Source organism: Carcharhinus amblyrhynchos, unplaced genomic scaffold, assembly GCF_965287045.1.
Source record: "Carcharhinus amblyrhynchos unplaced genomic scaffold, sCarAmb.v2.hapA scaffold_38, whole genome shotgun sequence".
NCBI lineage: Eukaryota > Metazoa > Chordata > Chondrichthyes > Carcharhiniformes > Carcharhinidae > Carcharhinus > Carcharhinus amblyrhynchos.
In genome coordinates, this window is record NW_027649779.1 from 638,994 (window position 1) to 659,201 (window position 20,208).

The 20,208-nt window shown below is 44.1% G+C and overlaps 2 protein-coding genes across 2 annotated transcripts in view; one reads left to right on the forward strand and one right to left on the reverse strand.

Moving 5' to 3' along the window:
• The first annotated feature begins 2,228 nt into the window (after positions 1-2,228).
• On the forward strand, positions 2,229-3,637 carry LOC145362469 (uncharacterized). Its single transcript, XM_080218482.1, has one exon. The coding sequence runs from the start codon at positions 2,243-2,245 to the stop codon at positions 3,332-3,334; it is 1,092 nt and encodes a 363-aa protein (XP_080074608.1). The 5' UTR covers positions 2,229-2,242; the 3' UTR covers positions 3,335-3,637.
• A 13,510-nt stretch (positions 3,638-17,147) lies between these two features.
• The window catches only part of LOC145362466 (uncharacterized), a 66,645-nt gene continuing 63,584 nt past the window's right edge, over positions 17,148-20,208 (reverse strand). The window contains exon 9 of the mRNA XM_080218479.1: positions 17,148-18,617. Within this exon, the coding sequence (XP_080074605.1) occupies positions 17,315-18,617 (1,303 nt within the window). The 3' untranslated portion in view covers positions 17,148-17,314. The remainder of the gene's footprint in view (positions 18,618-20,208) is intronic.

Sequence of the window (20,208 nt, forward strand, 5' to 3'; positions counted from 1 at the left end):
TCAGTTCCCATGAATTGAGTGACTGTTCGGTCTTGAGATTTCTATCGGCAAATCGTCTCCTAATATCCTGTAAAAAGAATTTACAAAAGTCATCACTGTCAGAACAAGATGGAAATTCAGAACAGACATTTCTAGTCCCTGTGGAACACTACAAAGGATGCCAATGTCTTTAAGAGAGAGAGAAACCTGGGCCAACCTTTCCAGAGTTTGCACCCTCCCTGGATTCACTCCCTTACCCTTCAGTTGCTGCAGGTCCCCAATTTCCCCCAGAATGAGAATAGAAATGGAAAGGGGGAGACACTGATTTCCTCCCAGATGTTGCCCAGAGGAGGGAGTCTGAACCTGAAATCTGAATCAATCCAACTTCCGCATTGTGACGTCGACAATGGAGCCTGTCTGAATCACCCAATAAGAATCAGTCTCTTCTGTGATGACGTCATAGAATGTCAGTGCGCAAGCGCGCAGACCCTGGGGCCCCGCCCCCACCCCTGCCCCTCCTCGAGCCAAGGTTTCCAGACAAGCGGCTGGCGGCTCCGGCCAGAGCGAGAAGCCGCTCGGTGATCTCCCCCTGCCCCCCCGGTCCGGACTGCGCATGTCCAATGGAGAGGGGAAACTGCGCATGTGCGGGGCGTGTCCCCCCCTTCCTCGGCCGTCGCGCTGAGGTATTGACCAATGAGAAGAGCTGGAGGACCGGAAGGACTCTGGTCCTCCAGCCAATCAGAGCTCCCCATTGTCTGAATGCGGACGTGGACATTGAGCTTGTGGAGCTGCTCATTCCTGCCCAGCAAAGCTGCTGCTGCTCTGTCTCTGAATGAAGACTGAGCTTCAGGCAGAATCAAACTTCCTTATGTCTCCAACATTTGTGAGTAAAACACTTTCTTCCCCCCCCCCTTTCCATTTCTTTTCTCATTCTGGGCTTTTTTTTAACTTCCAGGTCACTCTCGCTGCCTAAATAAAGACCCTCCTCACATTCTTCATGAGTCTGTAACCAGGTAATACAGTGTATTACACACATCATCAGTCTGCTCATTAATGGCCAAATGTAAAACTGTAACGTGGCTGTCAGCTTGAAGATTTTCAGCTCTCTGTGTCCAGGGCAGGAAGCAGTGAGCATGGATCTATCAATCAGCCTCAATCAGCACCCTCAGGGAAATCTTTTAATTTATTCATTCATGAGACATGGATGTCGCTGACTGGTCAGCATTTATTGCCCATCCCTAGTTGCCGTTGAGAAAGTGGTGGTGAAGTAAAATCTTGAATCGCTACAGTCTGTATTTGTGGGTTAACCCACAATGATGTGGAGATGCCGGCATTGGATTGGGGTAAACACACTAAGAAGTCTCACAATGCCAAGTTAAAGTCCATGATGCAGGTGTCCTTGTGTCTCTCCAGGTCAGACAATCAGTCAAAGCCACAGAGGGTTACAGTTCCCCCCACTGCTGGTAACCATGTGGTTTTCGTTCAGGCTGTAGAACTGGTTAAAGCTCTTTCCACAGTCAGTTCACTGGAGCACTCGTGCTCGGAAGTGTACGTGTCTTGGTCCTTTTCCAGCCACACTGATGTTTAAAGCCTTCTGAAGCAAACAGAACAGACAAAGACATTCACCTTCTAGAATCAGAGGTCATTGATATTCACTTTGCAATGAATCAAATGCAAATGCCAGATCCTGACATGACGTTTGGTTTGAGGTTTCTTGCTGAAAATTCTTCCCTTCTAATATCCTGTAAAAGAGTTTACAAAAGGCATTACTGTCAGTACTGGGTAGAAATTCAGAACAGACAATTCTAGTTTCTATGGAACATTTTTTCCTCATTCATTCCCCAAAAGCTGTAAATCTCCATCCCCCACCCTCTCCTTCCCTTCTCATTCTGTTGTAGCTAATATTCACCCTCCCAATTCACCAAAGATCCTCAGACAGCACCTTGCAAAACCAGGACCATTTCCATCTGAAGGATAAGGGCAGCAGTTACTTGGGAGTAAACCCAAAAGCTTTAGGGGTTTGCCCCTTCATCAGGTGTGTGGAGAGTGAACTCCACTCACCTTTAAACTGGTGTTGTCAGACTTCTCACCGTGTTAACCCACACTGCTGGTAGGGAGGGAATTTCTGGATTTTGACCCAGTGACTGAAAAGGAATGGCGATATAGTTCCAAGTCAGGATCGTGAGTGGCTTGGAGGGGAACTGTAACCCTCTGTGGCTTCAACTGATTGTCTGACCTGGAGAGACACAAGGACACCTGCATCATGGAGAAACGATGGAAATGTGGGGACTGTGGGAAGGGGTTTAAGTATCCATCCAAACTGGAAACACATCAGCACAGTCACACTGGGTTGAGGCCATTCACCTGCCCTCAGTGTGGGAAGGGATTCAGTGATTCATCCAGCCTGCGGATTCACCAGCGAGTTCACACCAAGGAGAGACCGTTCACTTGCACGATGTGTGGGAAGGGATTCACTCAGTTGTCCAATATGCAGACACACCAGCGTGTTCATTCTGGGGAGAGGCCATTCACCTGCTCTCAATGTGGGAAGGGATTCACTCAGTTATCTCACTTGCAGACACATCAGCGAGTTCACACTGGTGAGAAACCGTTTACCTGCTCCAAATGTGGGAAATGCTTCACGCGGTCATCCAGCCTCCTGACACATCAGGTTCACACTGGAGTCGGGTCATTCAATGGCACCAAGTGTGGGAATGAGTTCACTCAGTCATCCCAACTGCTGATGCACAAAGTCACTCAAACCAATGAGAAACCCTTTAAATGCTCCCACTGTGGGCGTGGTTTCAAAAGGTCTCAGGAGCTGATGTCCCATCAGCGCAGTCACACTGAGGAGAGACCGTTCAGCTGCTCTCACTGCACAAAGAGATTCAAAACATCATCACACCTCCGGGTGCACCAGCGAGTTCACACTGGGGAGAAACCATTCACCTGTTCTCACTGTGAGAAGGGATTCAGTGATTCATCCACCTTACAGACACACCAACGAGTTCACACTGGGCAGAGGCCATTCACCTGCTTTGTGTGTGGACAGCGTTTTGCTCAGTCATCCGCCCTGCTGAGACACAAAGTCACTCACACCAACGAGAGACCCTTTAGATGCACCGACTGTGGGCGGGGATTCAAAAGCTCCCAGGTACTGATGATTCACCAGCGCTTTCACACTGGGGAGAGACCGTTCAGCTGCTGTCACTGCACAAAGAGGTTTAGAACATCATCCGCCCTGCAGACACACCAGAGAGTTCACACCGGGGAGAGGCCTTTCACCTGCACTGACTGTGGGAAGGGATTCACTCAATCATCTGCCCTGCTGAGACACCAACAAGTTCACAAGTGATTGCAGGAGTTGGATTCTGCTGTTATTGCTGTAGTTAATCATATCCAGGACTGAACCATGTTCATTCTGATAGTGGGTGAAGTGGGAGGGTCGGAAGGTTTCTTTCTGCTGGAATGGCCGGTCTCACTACTTTGCTTTCAGTAGATTGCTGTTTGAGTTAGGGATTGGTGAGAGGGTGAGTGAGATCAAATGACAAAAATGTCCTGGAACGAAAGGGAGAGGTAATGGTTGTTGCAAAGAAACAAAGCATTGGTCCAGAATAAGGTGTTAGTGGCAGAACAAAGGACAGCTCCATCTGGCAGCAAAAAAACATGAAAACAAGATGCAGGCTGCCACTTGGCCAAAAAAAGAGTAGATTGATGCAATGTTTGTAAACTGAGTGAGACGAATTGGCAAGTTCTTCAACAGAAAATGAATCCCTCACAAATTTCTCATGTGAGTGTCCCTGTGTCCTTAGTTGACTCTGTTGCAAGGGTCAATATTTGGCATGCCTGGGTGGACACAGTTAAGTAATAGCCTTAAAGTCACATTGTGAATGAATCATTGATGTACCAGACAAATAGCAGAGTTATAGAAAGTTGCACTGGGAGACCAGACACCTAAAAGAAACAGCATGTAAGCAAGTTGATAAGAACTATTCAGGTCCAAAGTCAAACTCCACAGAGATGGGCAGTGATAGAATGTCATCAGGAAAAGAAGAATAGAGTGCCATGAAGAGTGCTCACTTTTAACATTTAAGAAAAGCTTGGACAGGTACATGGATGAGAGGGGTTTGGAGGGATATGGTCTAGGTGCATGTCAGTGGGATTAGGCAGAAAAATGATTTGACGCAACCAAGAAGGGCCAAAAGGCCTGTTTCTGTGCTGTAATGTTCTATGGATCTATGTTCTAACAACACCCCAGATTGTAGATAGTAAATCATCGAATCCCTATAATCTAGAAGACCATTCAGCCCATCAGGTCTGCACCGACTCTCTCGAACAGTGACCTTACCCAGGCCCTTTGTCCCACCCTATGCCCATAACCTCACACACTTAACATGGCTAATCTATCAAACCTACACATCTTGGAACACAAAGATGGAATTTAGCATTGCAAATCCACCCAACCTGCACACCTTTGGTCTGTGGTTGGAAACTGGAGCACTTGGAGGAAGCCCATGCAGACATGGAGAACGTGCAAACTCCGCACAGTCACTCAAGTCTGGAATTGAAGGTGGGTCCCTGGCGCTGTGAGGCAGCAGTGCTTGGCACTGTGCCACCCTATAGTTGAGGCCAAAACACTGATTGATTTCAAGAAGAAATTAGATACAGCTCTTGGGGTAAGAGGATCAAGGAATATGGGAGAAAGGGGGGGATCAGGATATTGAATTTGGTGATCAGCCATGATCAAGATGAATGGTGGAGCAGACTCTCCTACTCCTGCTTCTAGTTCCTATGTTTCTATACTATAAAAGCAAATACAACATTGGCTTTGCTATGTGCTAGAATGTGACTGACAATATGACAACTGAGTCAAGGACATCAGGTCCAAATGTGAATTAGTAAATTTAAAAAAGTTTATTGAATGAAAAAGTTTTACTGAACCACTTCAAGACATTGACTTTTACCACTTCATGTGGGTGATCAGTCTGTAGAAGCGTACCCCTGTCTGGCTCCTTCTTTCACAGGAATTCAGCCTCGGGAGTCTGGCTCCTTTTCTGACAAGAATTTCCTTGGAACTCAGCCTCGGGAGTCTTCAATATTTGGTTCGCAAGGAAGACCTTCAGAATCTCTACTTTTATCCCCAAAGTGATGATTACCTCATGTCAGAGTTGGGGCTCTTGTTACGTGACTATTGGTCCATTTGATCAGTCGATTAATTTAACTGGATCCTAAATTACTGACACACCACCTTCTCTCATTATCTTAGACAGGAATACAAGAGAACTGGTTCAATATATCCCTTTAGCTGATTCTGTACAATCCCTTATTTACACAGTTTTAAATGTTGAGGCTAATCAGAGTTTGAAGGTCTCACTCGTCAGTACGTTTATCTTCATTGCACATTCTTTACATACACAGCAATTAAACTCTTACATTTTTACAGCAAATAAAACTCAATCTTTTACAATAATAATTCTAGTTTCTGTGGAACATTCTTTCCTCTCTCATTCCCTAAAAGCTGTAAATCTCCATCCCACACACTCTCCCTCCATTCTCACTCTGCTGTATCTAATATTCACCCTCCCAATTCTCCTGAAGATGCTGATTGAGGCTGATTGACAGATCCATGCTCACTGCTGCCTGTCCTGGACACAGAGAGCTGAAAATCTCCATGCAGGCTGCAGACAGATATCTGTCTATCTCACTGGACTGACAATGTGTGGAATATACAGACTGGACTCACTTCCTTACCCTTCAGTTGCTGCAAGTCCCCACTGACCCCCCAGAATGGGAAAAGAAATGGAAAGGGGGAGAAAAGAAAGTGTTTTACTCACAGGAGGAAGTTTTAATGTTTCTGAAACTCCATCTCCAGTCACACAAAGCTCATACACTGATTGGCTGGAGGAGCAGAGTCTTTCCGGTCCTCCAACTTTTTCCATTGGCCAACACCTCAGCACGAGGGTCAGGGGGTGGGCGCTCATCGGCACACGCGCAGCTTCTCCTCTCCCTTGGACATGCGCAGTCCCAGACCGCCCGCCTGCGCGGCGGATAGAGTGGTTTCTGCGGCGCGATGGCGTGTGGGAGATGCAGCCGCCATTACGCATCCAGACCGCAGTATCCAAAACCCTGGGACTGGAATGGAAAGTTGGGCGCAGTGACCCCGCCCTTTCATAAAGTACAATGGGATATCACTGGATTGGATTGGAATGTCACCTTATAGTAAAATAGGTTGTTAAATTTAGATGGAATGACTTCGAGAACTGGGTGACATATTGGGGAGGACAATAGGTGAGTATGAGACTGAAGTCGAGAGGCAACACCTTCAGGGGAGGAAAATTGGAGAAAAAGCAAGAGGAGGATAGTAGGATGACTTAATTTTACAATCAATAGGTCTGCACGGATTTTTCCCGGGGCTCTGGTTACTTCTCACAGTCTGAAAGATGTACTGGTTAGGTGCATTGACCCGAACAGGCGCTGTAATGTGGCCATTAGGGAAATTTCACTGTATCTCATTGAGACATATAAGATGATGAATGGGATGGATAGGATAGAGGTGGAGAGACTCTTCCCGCTCAAAAAAGACAGTAGGACTAGGGGGCACAGCCTCAAGATAAAGGGGGGGCGGTTTAGAACGGAGTTGAGGAGGAACTTCTTCACTCAAAGGGTGGTGAATCTCTGGAATTCTCTGCCCGTTGAAGTGGTGGAGGCTGCCTCGCTAAATATTTTTAAGACGCGGGTTGATGGGTTTTTGATAAGAGAGGGGATTAAGGGTTATGGGGAGAGGGCGGGAAAGTGGAACTGAGCCACGACAGATCAGCCATGATCTTATTGAATGGCGGGGCAGGCTCGAAGGGCTAGATGGCCTACTCCTGCTCCTATTTCTTATGTTCTTTCTTATGTTCTCAAATTCATTGCAGTCTTAAAGTAAACTTTGCTTTTGACTGATAAATAAACTTTACTTCAGAAAAGAGGGAGTGTGTGGGGACATATATTTATAATTTGAGATGAAGAACGATTTTCTGTGAGAACTAGAATTGTCAGTTCCAGATTTCTATCCTGTAATCACAGTGATGACTTGATGATATCAATCCTATCACACCCATTAAAATCTCTGTCAGGTCAGTCTTCAGCCTTCTCTTTCCTGGCAAAATTATCCCCAGCCTGTTCAATCTATCCTGTGACTTAAACACACTCAGCTCTGTTAACATCCTTGTGAATCTTATTTGAACCTTCGTAAAGCTTTTCTGTCAGCTTTACAGGGATATACTATTAATATTTAGACACAATTTGATTTGGTTACAACAGCATGGTAACTCAGTTCCATATTGACCCTCTAAATGCTTTAATTTGAAAGGGACTTAACCATCAAAAAAAGCCTCTGAAACAGCAAATGAATTGAAATTTATTTTAAGGTACAATGGTGAACTAGACAAGCGACTTTAATCACTTCAGTTGGGTGGCCACCCCTGTAGAAATATGAATTTTCCTCAGGTTCCTGAACCAAAGGCGATTTCCCAAAATCCTGCCCCAGGGGCATTCAGTACCTCCACAACCAGAGTCCAACCTGCAAAGCCCAAATTCACTCACCAATCCCACTGAGCTTTCCAACACCACTCTCAGCTGCAATACAGATATCAATGCTATACTGTTAGTCAAAACACAAAACATTGTTCTAAAATTCCTACCTTGCCAATGTAGGTTTATTATTAAAACTTCACCCAAGGCTTGTCTGTAATCTAGAAATTGTTTGTTCCTCAAACAAGTAAACAACCTTGCTGATATTAGAACCTTGACGTAGAGCATTTGACAAACATGTGATTTTACTCAAATGCAGGGGTATTACATCTATCACCTCTTTTATGAAATCTATTAATTCACTCTGATATTTCCCCCCTTTTGTTCATTGGCTTTGTCCAAGATAGCCAACTTCCTTTCCCTTTACAATCTTCTTCTCATAACTAATTTTTAGATATAATTGAACCGGTATAATTGGATATAAAAGCAGTGATAACATATAATTCCTATACAAATTGCATAGACTTAAAAAAAATTCTCAAAGCTGTTCCTTCACCTGTATCCATCTTGTAATTCATTCTGATTAACTATTATTTCTCCCTCGGCTTCATTTGATCTAATCAAAAATTCCATTTAGTTTGGTCTTACAATCAGTTTCTCTATGGAGTATGTGTCAGTGCCTTTATCATTTCAAAGTGATTTCTTACTCTTCAGACCATATTAACCATTTCATGTCATGCTGTTGGTCCAGTAGCTGAGAAAGTCCCATTTAAATCATAGAATCATTACAGTGCAGAAGGAGGCCCATCGAGGCTGCACAGACCACAATCCCATCCAGGCCATATCCCCATAACCCCACTTATTTACCCTGCTAGTCCAGCTGGCAATAAGGCACAATTTACTATGGCCAATCAACTCACACATCTTTGGATGAAGGCAAAAAACTGGAACACCTAAAGGAAATCCACGCAGACCCAAGGAGAATGTGTAAACTCTATACAGGCAGTCATCCAAGGCTAGAATTGAATCCAGGTCCTTGGCGCTGTAAGGGAGTAGTGTTAACCACTCTGCCACTGGACTGCCCTTCACTTTTCAGTACAGCTGCACCGTGTACTCTCGGATGTAAGTTCCCAATTTACAAACCATTTCTGCAGTCTCACATCGGTGTTCCAATTCCTTCTTTAATTCTCTGTTGGAATCTCACCTTCACTTATTTCCCTCCCTGTTAAATGTTGTCACTCATTTTCTTTCAAACCAGACAGTGTTCTTTTGCCCTACTTGTTGGCATCTCTCTGCCCTCTCCCACAAATCATTGTTTTGCATTTGTGGAAGGATTATCAGGTCTTTTGGGATTGTGCTGTCTATTTTACCAATTAGTTTCATCATCCTGGATTCCACTGTCTTACAAAGGATGCACCATTCAATAATTCTGTCAGAGTCTTCAAAAGAAAATCCAAAGTCAGGTTTACAGGTGTCCTTCATCTCAATGTCTTTGCTTGTTTCCTCCTGTACAGTCCCAGTGTTTTAGATGGTGGCCAGATTATCAAATTCATTTTTCTCAAATAGTTCATAGACAAAGAAACAAGTGTCTCCAAGATAAAACTGTCACCTCATTCATCTCATCGAGACGTCCCTTTCACTCAAATCTTCATAAACACCCAAATGTATGGATTTAAACTACACTTTCAGGAGTTCTGGAGAATCTTTAGAGTCAAATAAATTATTACGTATTCTTATAATATGTTTTTACAGAAATTAAACATTTCCATTTGATTCCAGGCATTACCAATTTTATTCTTTCCTTTAAACACCAGGTAATTTCCATTTCAAATGCTTGAAATAGCAACTCATGTCAGATATTTATCAATTCCAATCCCAAAAGCAGTCTTGTTGGCTTTCTGAAAGGTAAAGTCTTTTATTCTCTGCTTTCATTCTCAAAACTGCTGCCTTCACTCAGAGCTGGAAACCATCATCACCTGTTTAAACAAAAAACACAAACACTCCATCTGGCTCTGGTCAAGATCTCAGTGAGTTAATGTGTCCAATCATGGGTTACATTAAAAAAACAAAGGCTGTGTGTCGATTTATAAAAATCAACTGTCTGCTGAAAGGGTTAACTTTTCTGTAGAACCTAGAGAGGTGGGGAGTGGGCAGAGGAAATTTGGCATGCAAATAAATTACATAATTTAAAAAACTTCTCTTGTGTTATTTTCTTCAATTTTGTTCAAATTTCATCTCTTTTATCCTTTTTTGAACACCAATTTCAATTTTCAATATTTACTATTTAATCAAAGTTGAAAGAGCTATTTACCATTTATATAGATGATCTGGAGGAGGGAACCGAGTGTAGGGTGTCGAAATTTGCTGATGACACCAAGATTGGGGGAAAGGCAAATTGTGCGGAGGGTGTGGAGAGTCTGCAGAAGGATCTAGATAGGCTGGGCGAATGGGCCAGGAAATGGCAAATGGAATTTAATGTTGGCAAGTGTGAGGTGGTCCACTTTGGTAGGAATAATGGTAGGAAGGACTATTACTTACGGGGCGAAAAACTGCAGCAGGCGACGGTGCAGAGGGACCTCGGGGTCCTTGTGCATGAGTCGCAAAAACCCAGCTTGCAGGTGCAGCAGGTGGTCAGGAAGGCGAATGGGATGCTGGCCTTCATAGCGAGGGGGATTGAATATAAAAGTAGGGAGGTCTTGCTGCAGCTGTATAGGGCATTGGTGAGGCCGCAGCTGGAGTACTGTGTGCAGTTTTGGGCGCCGCACCTGCGCAAGGATATTTTGGCCCTGGAGGGAGTGCAGAGGAGGTTTACTAGGCTGATACCGGAGTTGAGGGGATTGAGCTATGAGGAGAGGCTGAATAAACTAGGCTTGTACTCGTTAGAGTTTAGAAGAATGAGGGGAGATCTCATTGAGACGTATAAGATGATGAATGGGATGGATAGGATAGAGGTGGAGAGACTCTTCCCGCTCAAAAAAGACAGTAGGACTAGGGGGCACAGCCTCAAGATAAAGGGGAGGCGGTTTAGAACGGAGTTGAGGAGGAACTTCTTCACTCAAAGGGTGGTGAATCTCTGGAATTCTCTGCCCGTTGAAGTGGTGGAGGCTGCCTCGCTAAATATTTTTAAGAAGCGGGTTGATGGGTTCTTGATAAGAGAGGGGATTAAGGGTTATGGGGAGAGGGCGGGAAAGTGGAACTGAGCCACGACAGATCAGCCATGATCTTATTGAATGGCGGGGCAGGCTCGAAGGGCTAGATGGCCTACTCCTGCTCCTATTTCTTATGTTCTTATGTTCTTAAGTACTTTGTGAAATGTATTGTTAATTGAATCTCAACAATTTTAATTCAAATGTTTTGGAAAGTTGAAACTGGTTTGCAGCCTTATCTTTATGTTTTGGGAGCAAAATTGGCCTTCACAATCCTAACCTTGAACAACTTAATTTCAAACCCAAATCATTCCTTTTATATTTAGGTACAGTCTGTATTTATTTCAAATAGAAACACACAGCAGTTCAAATTAAATTAATTTTCATTCCCTTTCCAAACTAATTCTTCAAATCTGCGATGCTTGCAAAGAACACCCTGCTTCAACAATTATGACTAATGTACGGTATTCCTTCAACTGAGCAAACAAACTTGGAGTAAGTGTTGTGGATCATGACAGTGCAAAAGTCATGGCTAATCACACACACACTGGCATTCCCTTATCACACAGGAGAGGTGGGAGTACTTTTAGTGATTCTTTTTTTGAAGAAAACAACTACATCTGCTGGCTGGTGACTCATTTGTGTCTCAAGTTGTTTGGTTTTAGCTAAACACAGGGAGTGGACTGCTTCAGGGAGGTGTCACTTTGTGGCTGAATTAGCTCCCTCAAAGTCCCCATGCCATCTTCGAACTCTTCACTGGATCTGATATTTTCTGACTGTAAATCAATATCTTGTTCCAAGGTTTGGCCGAACAGCAGTAGGTTTTTCTGAGCACCACTCACCCTATCATCTGTCCCCTGTTCCCAATGTAACTGATTGCCCAGGACAGACATGCTCTCCTGCCAGCAATCAGATCCATTATACAGTTTATCCACCAGTTCCCTGAACCCTTTGTATTTTGTATTCAGTTGTAAGGCACAGTTTCCAGTGCAACTGTAGATTAATTTATTCTGGACTTTTTCCAACTTGCTACTTCCTTTGGGAATCTCTTTAGAAAACCTACCAAGGACCCACTCGTAATCTCTGTCACTTTCTTCTACACCTCCCAAGGTATCTTTTGCTCCTGATGCCCTTGACTCCATTGTGAAACTGTCAGTCACATTCTAGTTTATGCCAAAGCCATTGTTGTGTTTGCTTTTTTAAGGCAGCAATGCTAACCACTGTGCCACTGGATGGATTGCTGGCACAGTGGAGAGAAACATAGAAACTAGAAGCAGGAGTAGGCCATTTGGCCCTTTGCGCCTGCTACACCATTCATCTTGATCATGACCTTCGAATTCAATATCCTGTTTCTCCCCCACCCCCACCACCTCCCATATCCCTTGATCCCTTTAGCCCCAAGAGTATATATCACATCTTCTTGAAATCAGACAATGTTTTGGCCTCAACTATAGGGTGATATGGTTGCAAAGAGGTTAGCACTGCTACCTCGCAATGCCCCGCATTTAATTCCAGCCTTGGGTGAGTGTCTGTGTGGAGTTTGCACGTTCTCTCTGTGTCTGCATGGGCTTCTTCCAGCTGCTCCGGTTTCCGCCCACAGACCAAAGATGCCCAGGTTTGGTGGATTTGCAGTGTTGAATTCCCTCTTAGTATCCCAAGCTGTGTGGGTTAGAAAGGTTAACCATGGTAAATGTGTGAGATTACAGGGACAGGGCAGGGTCAGGGCCTGTGTAAGATGCTCTGTTACAGAGATGGAGCAGACTGGATAATCTGAATGGTCCCTTCTGCGCTGGAGAGATTCTATGATTCAATGAACACAGGATTGGTCAGAATTATAGGGAGTGGGATAGCTTGATCTTGGGTTTGGACGTAGCTCAGCACAACATTGAGGGCCGATGGGCCTGTACTGTGCTGTGCTGTTCCATGTAATCTTTTCACGTGTCCCAAATTTTAAATAACCATTACAATTAAAATTCTCTCATACTCACATGTGTGAGTTTGGATCTGGATTAAAGTCCCCACAAATTTAGAAAAGTCTCCTGGAATCATGTCTCTGGCCAGTGAATATGGCTCTAGGTTCACAACTTCTGTGAAAAAAAAGCTTTATTTATTACACTTCCTTTATTTAAATCTGTTTGACTTAAATCACAGACAGAAAACCTCAAAGCTTGAAGCATTCAACCCACAAATATTATCCTTACCCAGAGAAACATAGTATTAGCTGTATAACAACAATAACCAGAATGAATTCCTTAAACGTTCTTGTGGTTCTGTTTCTAAACTTCCAGGAATGCCTTTAAATAAAGACTCAAGATAAGGTTAATTCCCCTGAAAGATAAGCCTTAACAAATGTAGCCCAAAACAATGATAAAACACATCTACAAACATCCACCAAAACAAACAAAACACACCAATTCTCACAGCTCGTAAATTTCAAACAATGAATCCTCAGCATTTTCTCTCACAGCTTTAGCTTCTTAAAGTGACAGAGCGCCACAAACATTTCACAATATACTTTAATGATTGGAAGATGGAAAAGAAGGTACTGTTGCCTTCTAGTATATGCCAAAACCATTGTTGTATTTGCTTTTTTAAGGCAGCAGTGCCACTGGATGGTCTGCAGATGATACAAAGATATGTGGAGGGACAGGTAGTACTGGGGAAGTAGGAGGGCTGCAGAAGGACTTGGATGGGCTCGGAAAGTGGGCAAAGAAGTGGCAGGTGGAATACAATCTGGACAACTGTGAGATTATGCACTTGGGTAGGAGGATTGGAGGCATAGACTATTTTCTAAATGGGGAAATGCTTTGAAAATCAAAAGCACAAAGGGACTTGGGAGTTATTGTTCAAGATTCTTTTAAAACTAACATGCAGGTTTAGTCAGCAGTTAGGAAGGCAAATGCAATGTTAGCATTCATGTCAAGAAGGCTAGAATACAGGAGCAGCGATATACTTCTGAGACTGTATAAGGCTCTGGTCAGGCCCCATTTGGAGTATTGTGAGCAGTTTTGGGCCACACATCTAAGGAAGGATATGCTGGTCTCGGAAAGAATCTGGAGGAGGTTCACAAGAATGATCTCTGGAATGAAGAGCTATATGAAGAATGGTTGAGGTCTCTGGGTTTGTATTCATTGGAGTTTAGAAGGATGAGGGAGGATCTTAATGAAACTTAGTAAAAAACTAGAACTAGAGGGCACAACCTCAGGCTAAAGGGATAATCCTTTAAAACAAAGATGAGGAGCAATTTCTTCAGCCAGAGAGTGGTGAATCTATGGAACACTTTACCACATAAAGCTGTGAAGGCCAGCTCATTGAGAGTCTGTAAGACAGAGATAGATAGGTTCTTAGTTAATAAGGGATCAGGGATTATGGGGAATGGGGATGAGAAAAATATCAGTCAAGATTGAATAGTGGAGAAGACTTGATGGGCTGCCTGGCCTAATTCTGCTCCTATGTCTTATGGTCTAAGCTCACAACGCCTTGATTAAATAAGATGTAAGATCCTTCATTCCCCTTCATTATAACAACCATATTTTTAAGCCGACCTCCAAGGCTGATTTTAGAGGCAACATCTAGTCTTTGTTAGTTTAAAATCCCAAACATGTTGCAGGTGTAAAATATTTGTTCTTTATCTGGGACTGGGTTGACAACACAATAAAAGTCTCAGTTATTCCAAGTTCCTCCAGGCTACGCTTAAAATTTCTACATTTAACTGGTTCCCATAAATCCTCAATCAAAAACTACCAGGTGATTTACAAACAAACCAACTGTTCACTGAAAGTGTTAGCTTTTCTACAGAACTTAAAGGGGTGGGGAGTGAGCAAAAAAAACTTGGCACACAATTACATCACTTTACATATGATGGGAGTTTTTCTCAGAAGCCAAGTGTTGGGATGAACCCAGTTCATACAAAGATTTGCGGAAGACACTGTATTGGTTTAAGACATTCTTTATTGACCAACGCGCACTGGGAGAAAGGCAGCTGGGCAGTCCAACTCCTTTATAAAGTTATTCATTGGCCATATAGTTATACTATTTTGAAGGTTCATTTCACCCACCCACTCTGTCATCCCAACTGGATGCTCCAATCATGTTCGTGCACAATATTTACCTTGGCCAATAACGTTCCATCTTTTGGAAGAATGGGAATTCATTGGTCTGTAGAATCTGAAAGTTCCTGCCCACTGTTACTTTGCAACTTTCACTTATGGAGGTCCATAGGGTTCAAAGGTTGCTTTCTAACTGATTCTCAGCAACTTCTATTACACAGCTTATAGAGTTCAAAAGTTTCTTTCCACTACCTGCTTAGCCATCCCTTATCAGTAAAAAATGAATAATTCTATTCATTCTAATGTCTGGGAAGCGTGTACTTTTATAACTCATACTGATAAAAACTGTGTTCTGTGGCTTCACTATTCTGAAAGAATGTGGCCTGTCTCACTCAGTTTTTATCCCATTATACTTTATGCGGTCTGCAGTTTGGCCAAGGTACACATTTTAGTAAAAAAAGTACATATTTAAATCTGAAATACATGTTTAAATTCTCTATGTGTCTCTATGCAGACAGTACCTTTGTATTATATAAATAAGGCACACTGTGGTCCTTATTCTACGTTAGTCTAAGTCAGTCCACCCTGTTTCAATAGCCTTTATTAGTTTTTAATCTCAAGGTATTCTGAACCCATATAACAAAATAATTTTAACAAACTTAAAGCTTATAATTAGTCTCAAGTAGGCTTCACTGCAATGAAGTTATTGTGAGAAACCCCCTCTCTAACAACAAAAGAAACTTGATTTTAAACTTCATCTATTAATTTTTTTTGTTATATTCCTCAAACTATTTTAATTTGATCAGTTTTTGTTAGGGATGGGTAATTTCTGTTCTTCTCAACTGGTTCACTCATTTTCTTAATTCTACACGGGCTCAGAGAATCAGAACCCACACTTTATCATCCATATCCTTCTTCTCCTTTTGTCACCAATTTCTCTCTGTATTGCAGGAGGGTCGTGGGGATTCCAATCAGACTTAATCATTTATTATAAAAGTCAAACAAAAACAGAAAATGTTGGAAAATCCCAGCAGGTCTGACAGCATCCGTGTCGAGGTGCAAGATCCGTGTTCTTATGAGAGCATAGAGCCAACTTTTCAAGTCTGGATGACCCTTCACGAGAGGTCCTATGAAGTGTCATCCAGACTCAAAATGTTGGCTCTATTCTCAAATCATTTTATCGATAAGTTTCTGGCTCTTAGTTTCCAAAACGCAGATAAGAAATCTGTCTGGTGCCCACTCGAGCTGTGAATTTTTCACTGTCCACGCTTGGGTCGGATTATAACCATTAGAATCCACTCTTAGAGGTCAACTTTTCAGTCCAGTGCTGCTTGGAGTGTATTGTCACTTCACTGACTACCGGATAACAAAACCTTCACAGTTCTTATCACAAATCTATGATAAAATAATTGAAGCAATGCCTGAGAACGCTTCTTAATCTACTACCTACCATCGTTTGTTGATTGGTCAGACCCCCTTTTTTACAGTTTCGGACATCTCAGCCGCTGAACACCAGCTGGTTATTCATAGATTCATAGAATCTTATAGTGCAGAAGGAGGCCATTTGGCCCATTGAGTCTGCACCGACCACAATCACACCCAGGCCCTATCTCCCATGCATTTACCCTAGCTAGTCCCCCTGATACTAAGGGGCAATTTAACACGGCCAATCCACCTAATCTGCACATCTTTAGACTTTGGGAGGAAACTGGAGCACCCGGAGGAAAGGAGGACATGGGGAGAATGTGCAGACTCCACACAGATAGTGACATAAGCCAGGAATCAAATCCTATGAGATAGCAGTGCTAACCACTGTGCTACCATGCTGCTCAAACTTATGGAGTAAGTTTAATGCTAATGCATTCTGTGTAAATATTCTCACCAGGTCCTCTTTTGGAGCCTTGCTAAGCAGCTTTAATGATCTGTGATTGCAGAAACTGAGTAGTCACAAGAATGTGGTCAAGAGAGTCCAGTCCCATAATCTGCAGTCCTTTTATAACAGAATATGTGGCTGTATGTAGCTGCCTCGGCCATGGTCAACCCCAACACTGCCTTCTTGAACTGCTACAATGCCTAAGGTGTAAGTATGCCCACAGTGCTATTAGGGAGGGATTTCCAGCTACACATTCCTGACAAGATTCTGACAGGTTTAAATCAGGTGGACAAAGAAAAGCTGTTCCCATTCGTTGGTGGGACAAGAACAAGGCGGGGTCATAGATTTAAAGTTTTGAGTCAGAGATGGGGGGGATGTGAGGAAGAATAATTTGATGTAGCGAATGGTGATGACCTGGAACTCGCTGCCTAAGAAGGTGGAGAAAGTGGAGACAATAAATAATTTCAAAGAAAATTGGATGGGCATTTGGGGGTTCCAAACAGAAATCCTTACTAATTATCTCTGAACTTCCTAACATCCTGTCACTGATGATACTTTTGTGAAATTTGAAAGCAGGTATTTGCAACAAGTCTCAAAGATCATTAACCCACTGGATGCAATGTCATGAGGCCAGCCAGTCCAGCTGAAAGAAACCCTCCAACATTCCCCATTGTCCAACTGTGAGAATGAACAAAATGCAGTCCTGGATGTAATTGAGAGCAGAAACAATAAACAGAATCCAACCCCTGGAATCACTCGTGAACTTGTTGGTGTCTCAACAGCTGGGATGAAAGTCTAAAACCCTTCCCACACTGAGAGCAGATGAACGGCCTCTCCCCACTGTGAACTCGCTGGTGTGTGCACAGGTTGGATAGGTCAGTGAATCCCTTCCCACACTGAGGGCAGATGAATGGTTTCTCCCCAGTGTGAATTCGCTCGTGTGTCCGCAGACTGGATATCTGAGTGAATCCCTTCTCACACTGAGAGCAGATGAATGGCTTCTCCCCAGTGTGAACTCGCTGGTGTCTCCGCATGTTGGATGAATCACTGAATCCCTTGCCACACTGAGAGCACGTGAATGGTCTCTCTCCAGTGTGAACTCGCTGGTGTATCTGCAGGCTCGATAAATGAGTGAATTCCTTCTCACACTGAGAGCAGGTGAACGGTCTCTCCCCAATGTGAACTCGCTGGTGTGTCTGCAGGCTTGATAAATGAGTGAATTCCTTCTCACACTGAGAGCAGGTGAATGGCCTCTCCCCACTGTGAACTCGCTGGTGTCTCTGCAGGCTGGATAACTGACTGAATCCCTTCCCACACTGAGAGCAGGTGAATGGCCTCTCCCCAGCGTGAACACACTGGTGTGACTGTAGATGGGACGATTGTGTGAATCCCTTCCCACACTGAGAGCAGGTGAATGGCCTCTCCCCAGTGTGAATTCGCTGGTGTGTCCGCAGGTGGGATAACTGAGTGAATCCCTTCCCACACTGAGAGCAGGTGAATGGCCTCTCCCCAGCGTGAACACACTGGTGTGACTGTAGATGGGACGATTGTGTGAATCCCTTCCCACACTGAGAGCAGGTGAATGGCCTCTCCCCAGCGTGAACACACTGGTGTGACTGTAGATGGGACGATTGTGTGAATCCCTTCCCACACTGAGAGCAGGTGAATGGCCTCTCCCCAGCGTGAACACACTGGTGTGACTGTAGATGGGACGATTGTGTGAATCCCTTCCCACACTGAGAGCAGGTGAATGGCCTCTCCCCAGTGTGAACACACTGGTGTGACTGTAGATGGGACGATTGTGTGAATCCCTTCCCACACTGAGAGCAGGTGAATGGTCTCTCCCCAGTGTGAACACACTGGTGTGACTGTAGATGGGACGATTGTGTGAATCCCTTCCCACACTGAGAGCAGGTGAACGGTCTCTCTCCAGTGTGAATTCGCTGGTGTGTCCGCAGGTGGGATAACTGAGTGAATCCCTTCCCACACTGAGAGCAGGTGAATGGCCTCTCCCCAGTGTGGATGCGCCGGTGAACCTCCAGCTCTGATGGGAATCTGTATCTCTTCCCACAGTCCCCACATTTCCATGGTTTCTCCATGGTGCAGGTGTCCTTGCCTCTCCCTTGGGTGGACAATCTGATTGGCTGGAGGACAAGAGTCCTTCCGGTGTTCTAACACTTCCCATTGGCCAGCTACGGTGAGAGGCAGTGAGTCGGAAGTGCACATTGGCGGAATTTGGGGAATGCGCATGTGCGGGTGTGTGGGGCGGGGCCCGGGACAAAGCCGGCGCACTGACCATTGTCTGTCCGGGTCTTCCAGCCTTTCCCATTGGACAGCCGCTCAGCGCGGCTGGAAGGCAAAGTCCCGCCTACCCCCACGTGGGGCTCCGCCTCCCATTGTCTGTATGCGGGGGATTGACCAATGGGAACTCTGGAGGACCGGAAGGACTCTGTTCCCCCAGCCAATCACCGCTCCTCATTGTCTGAATGCGGAAATGGACAATGAGCTTGTTCAGCGGCTCACTCCTGGCCAGCAAAGCTGCTGCTGCTGCTCTCTCTCTGAATGAAGATTGAGCTTTAGACAGATTCAAACTTCCTTATGTCTCCAACATTTGCGAATAAAACACTTTTTTTCTCTTACTCTAGTCTTTAATTTTTAACTTCCTGATCATCACTTGTTGCCTAAATTAGGATCCTCCTTACATTTTTCATGTATCTCTTGCTTTGTATTATACACATCGTTGCAGCGGCACCGTGGCAGAGGCTGGCACAGCTGCTTCACTGATCCAGGGACACTGGTTCGATTCTCCGGCTTGGGTCACTGTCTGAGCGGATCTGCAGATTTTCCCTGTGTCTTCATGGACTTCTTCTGGGTGCTCCAATTCTCTTCCACACTCTAAAGATGTGCAGCTTAGGCTGATTGAACATGCTAAATTGTCCCTTACCTCCAAAGATGTGTAGGTGAGAGGGAATGGCGGGGTAAATAGGAATGGTGTCTAGGTGGGATTCTCTGTCAGAGTCATTGCAGACTCAATGGACCAAATGATCTCCTGCACTGTAAGCATTCTAAGATTCCGTGATTAGTCTGTTCATTTATGTCCAAATGTAAAACTTTAACATGGTTGTCAGCTTGAAGATTTTCAACTCTCTGTGTCCAGGACAGGAAGAAGTGAGAATGGATCTGTTAATCAGCCTCAATCAGCACCTTCAGGAGAATTGGGAGGGTGAATATTAGATACAGCAGGGTGAGAATGGAGGGAGAGTGTGTGAGATGGGGATTTACAGCTTTTGGGGAATGAGAGAGGATAGAATGTTTCATAGCAACTAGAATTGTCTGTTCTGAATTTCTATCCTGTACTGACACGATGACTTTTGTAAACTCATTCTACAGGACATCAGAAGGTGACAATTTACAGACCGAAATCTAAAATAAACATCATATCTAGATCTGACAGAGTCGCTTGATTCATCGGGGCCTGACCATCATTGACTGTTGAATCAAGCAGGAAAAATGTTGCTCTGTATTGTCTGCTTCAGAATACTTTAAAATAAGTGAGATTGTGAAAACTCCGAGATATGCAGACACCCAAGTGAGAGTTTTCCAGTACACTGAATGTGGAAAAAGAACTTTAATCAGTTACATAGCC

What these genes read in the sequence shown, in the direction of transcription:
- LOC145362469 (XM_080218482.1), top strand. Translation starts at nt 2,243, where the DNA reads ATGGAGAAACGATGGAAATGTGGGGACTGTGGGAAGGGGTTTAAGTAT.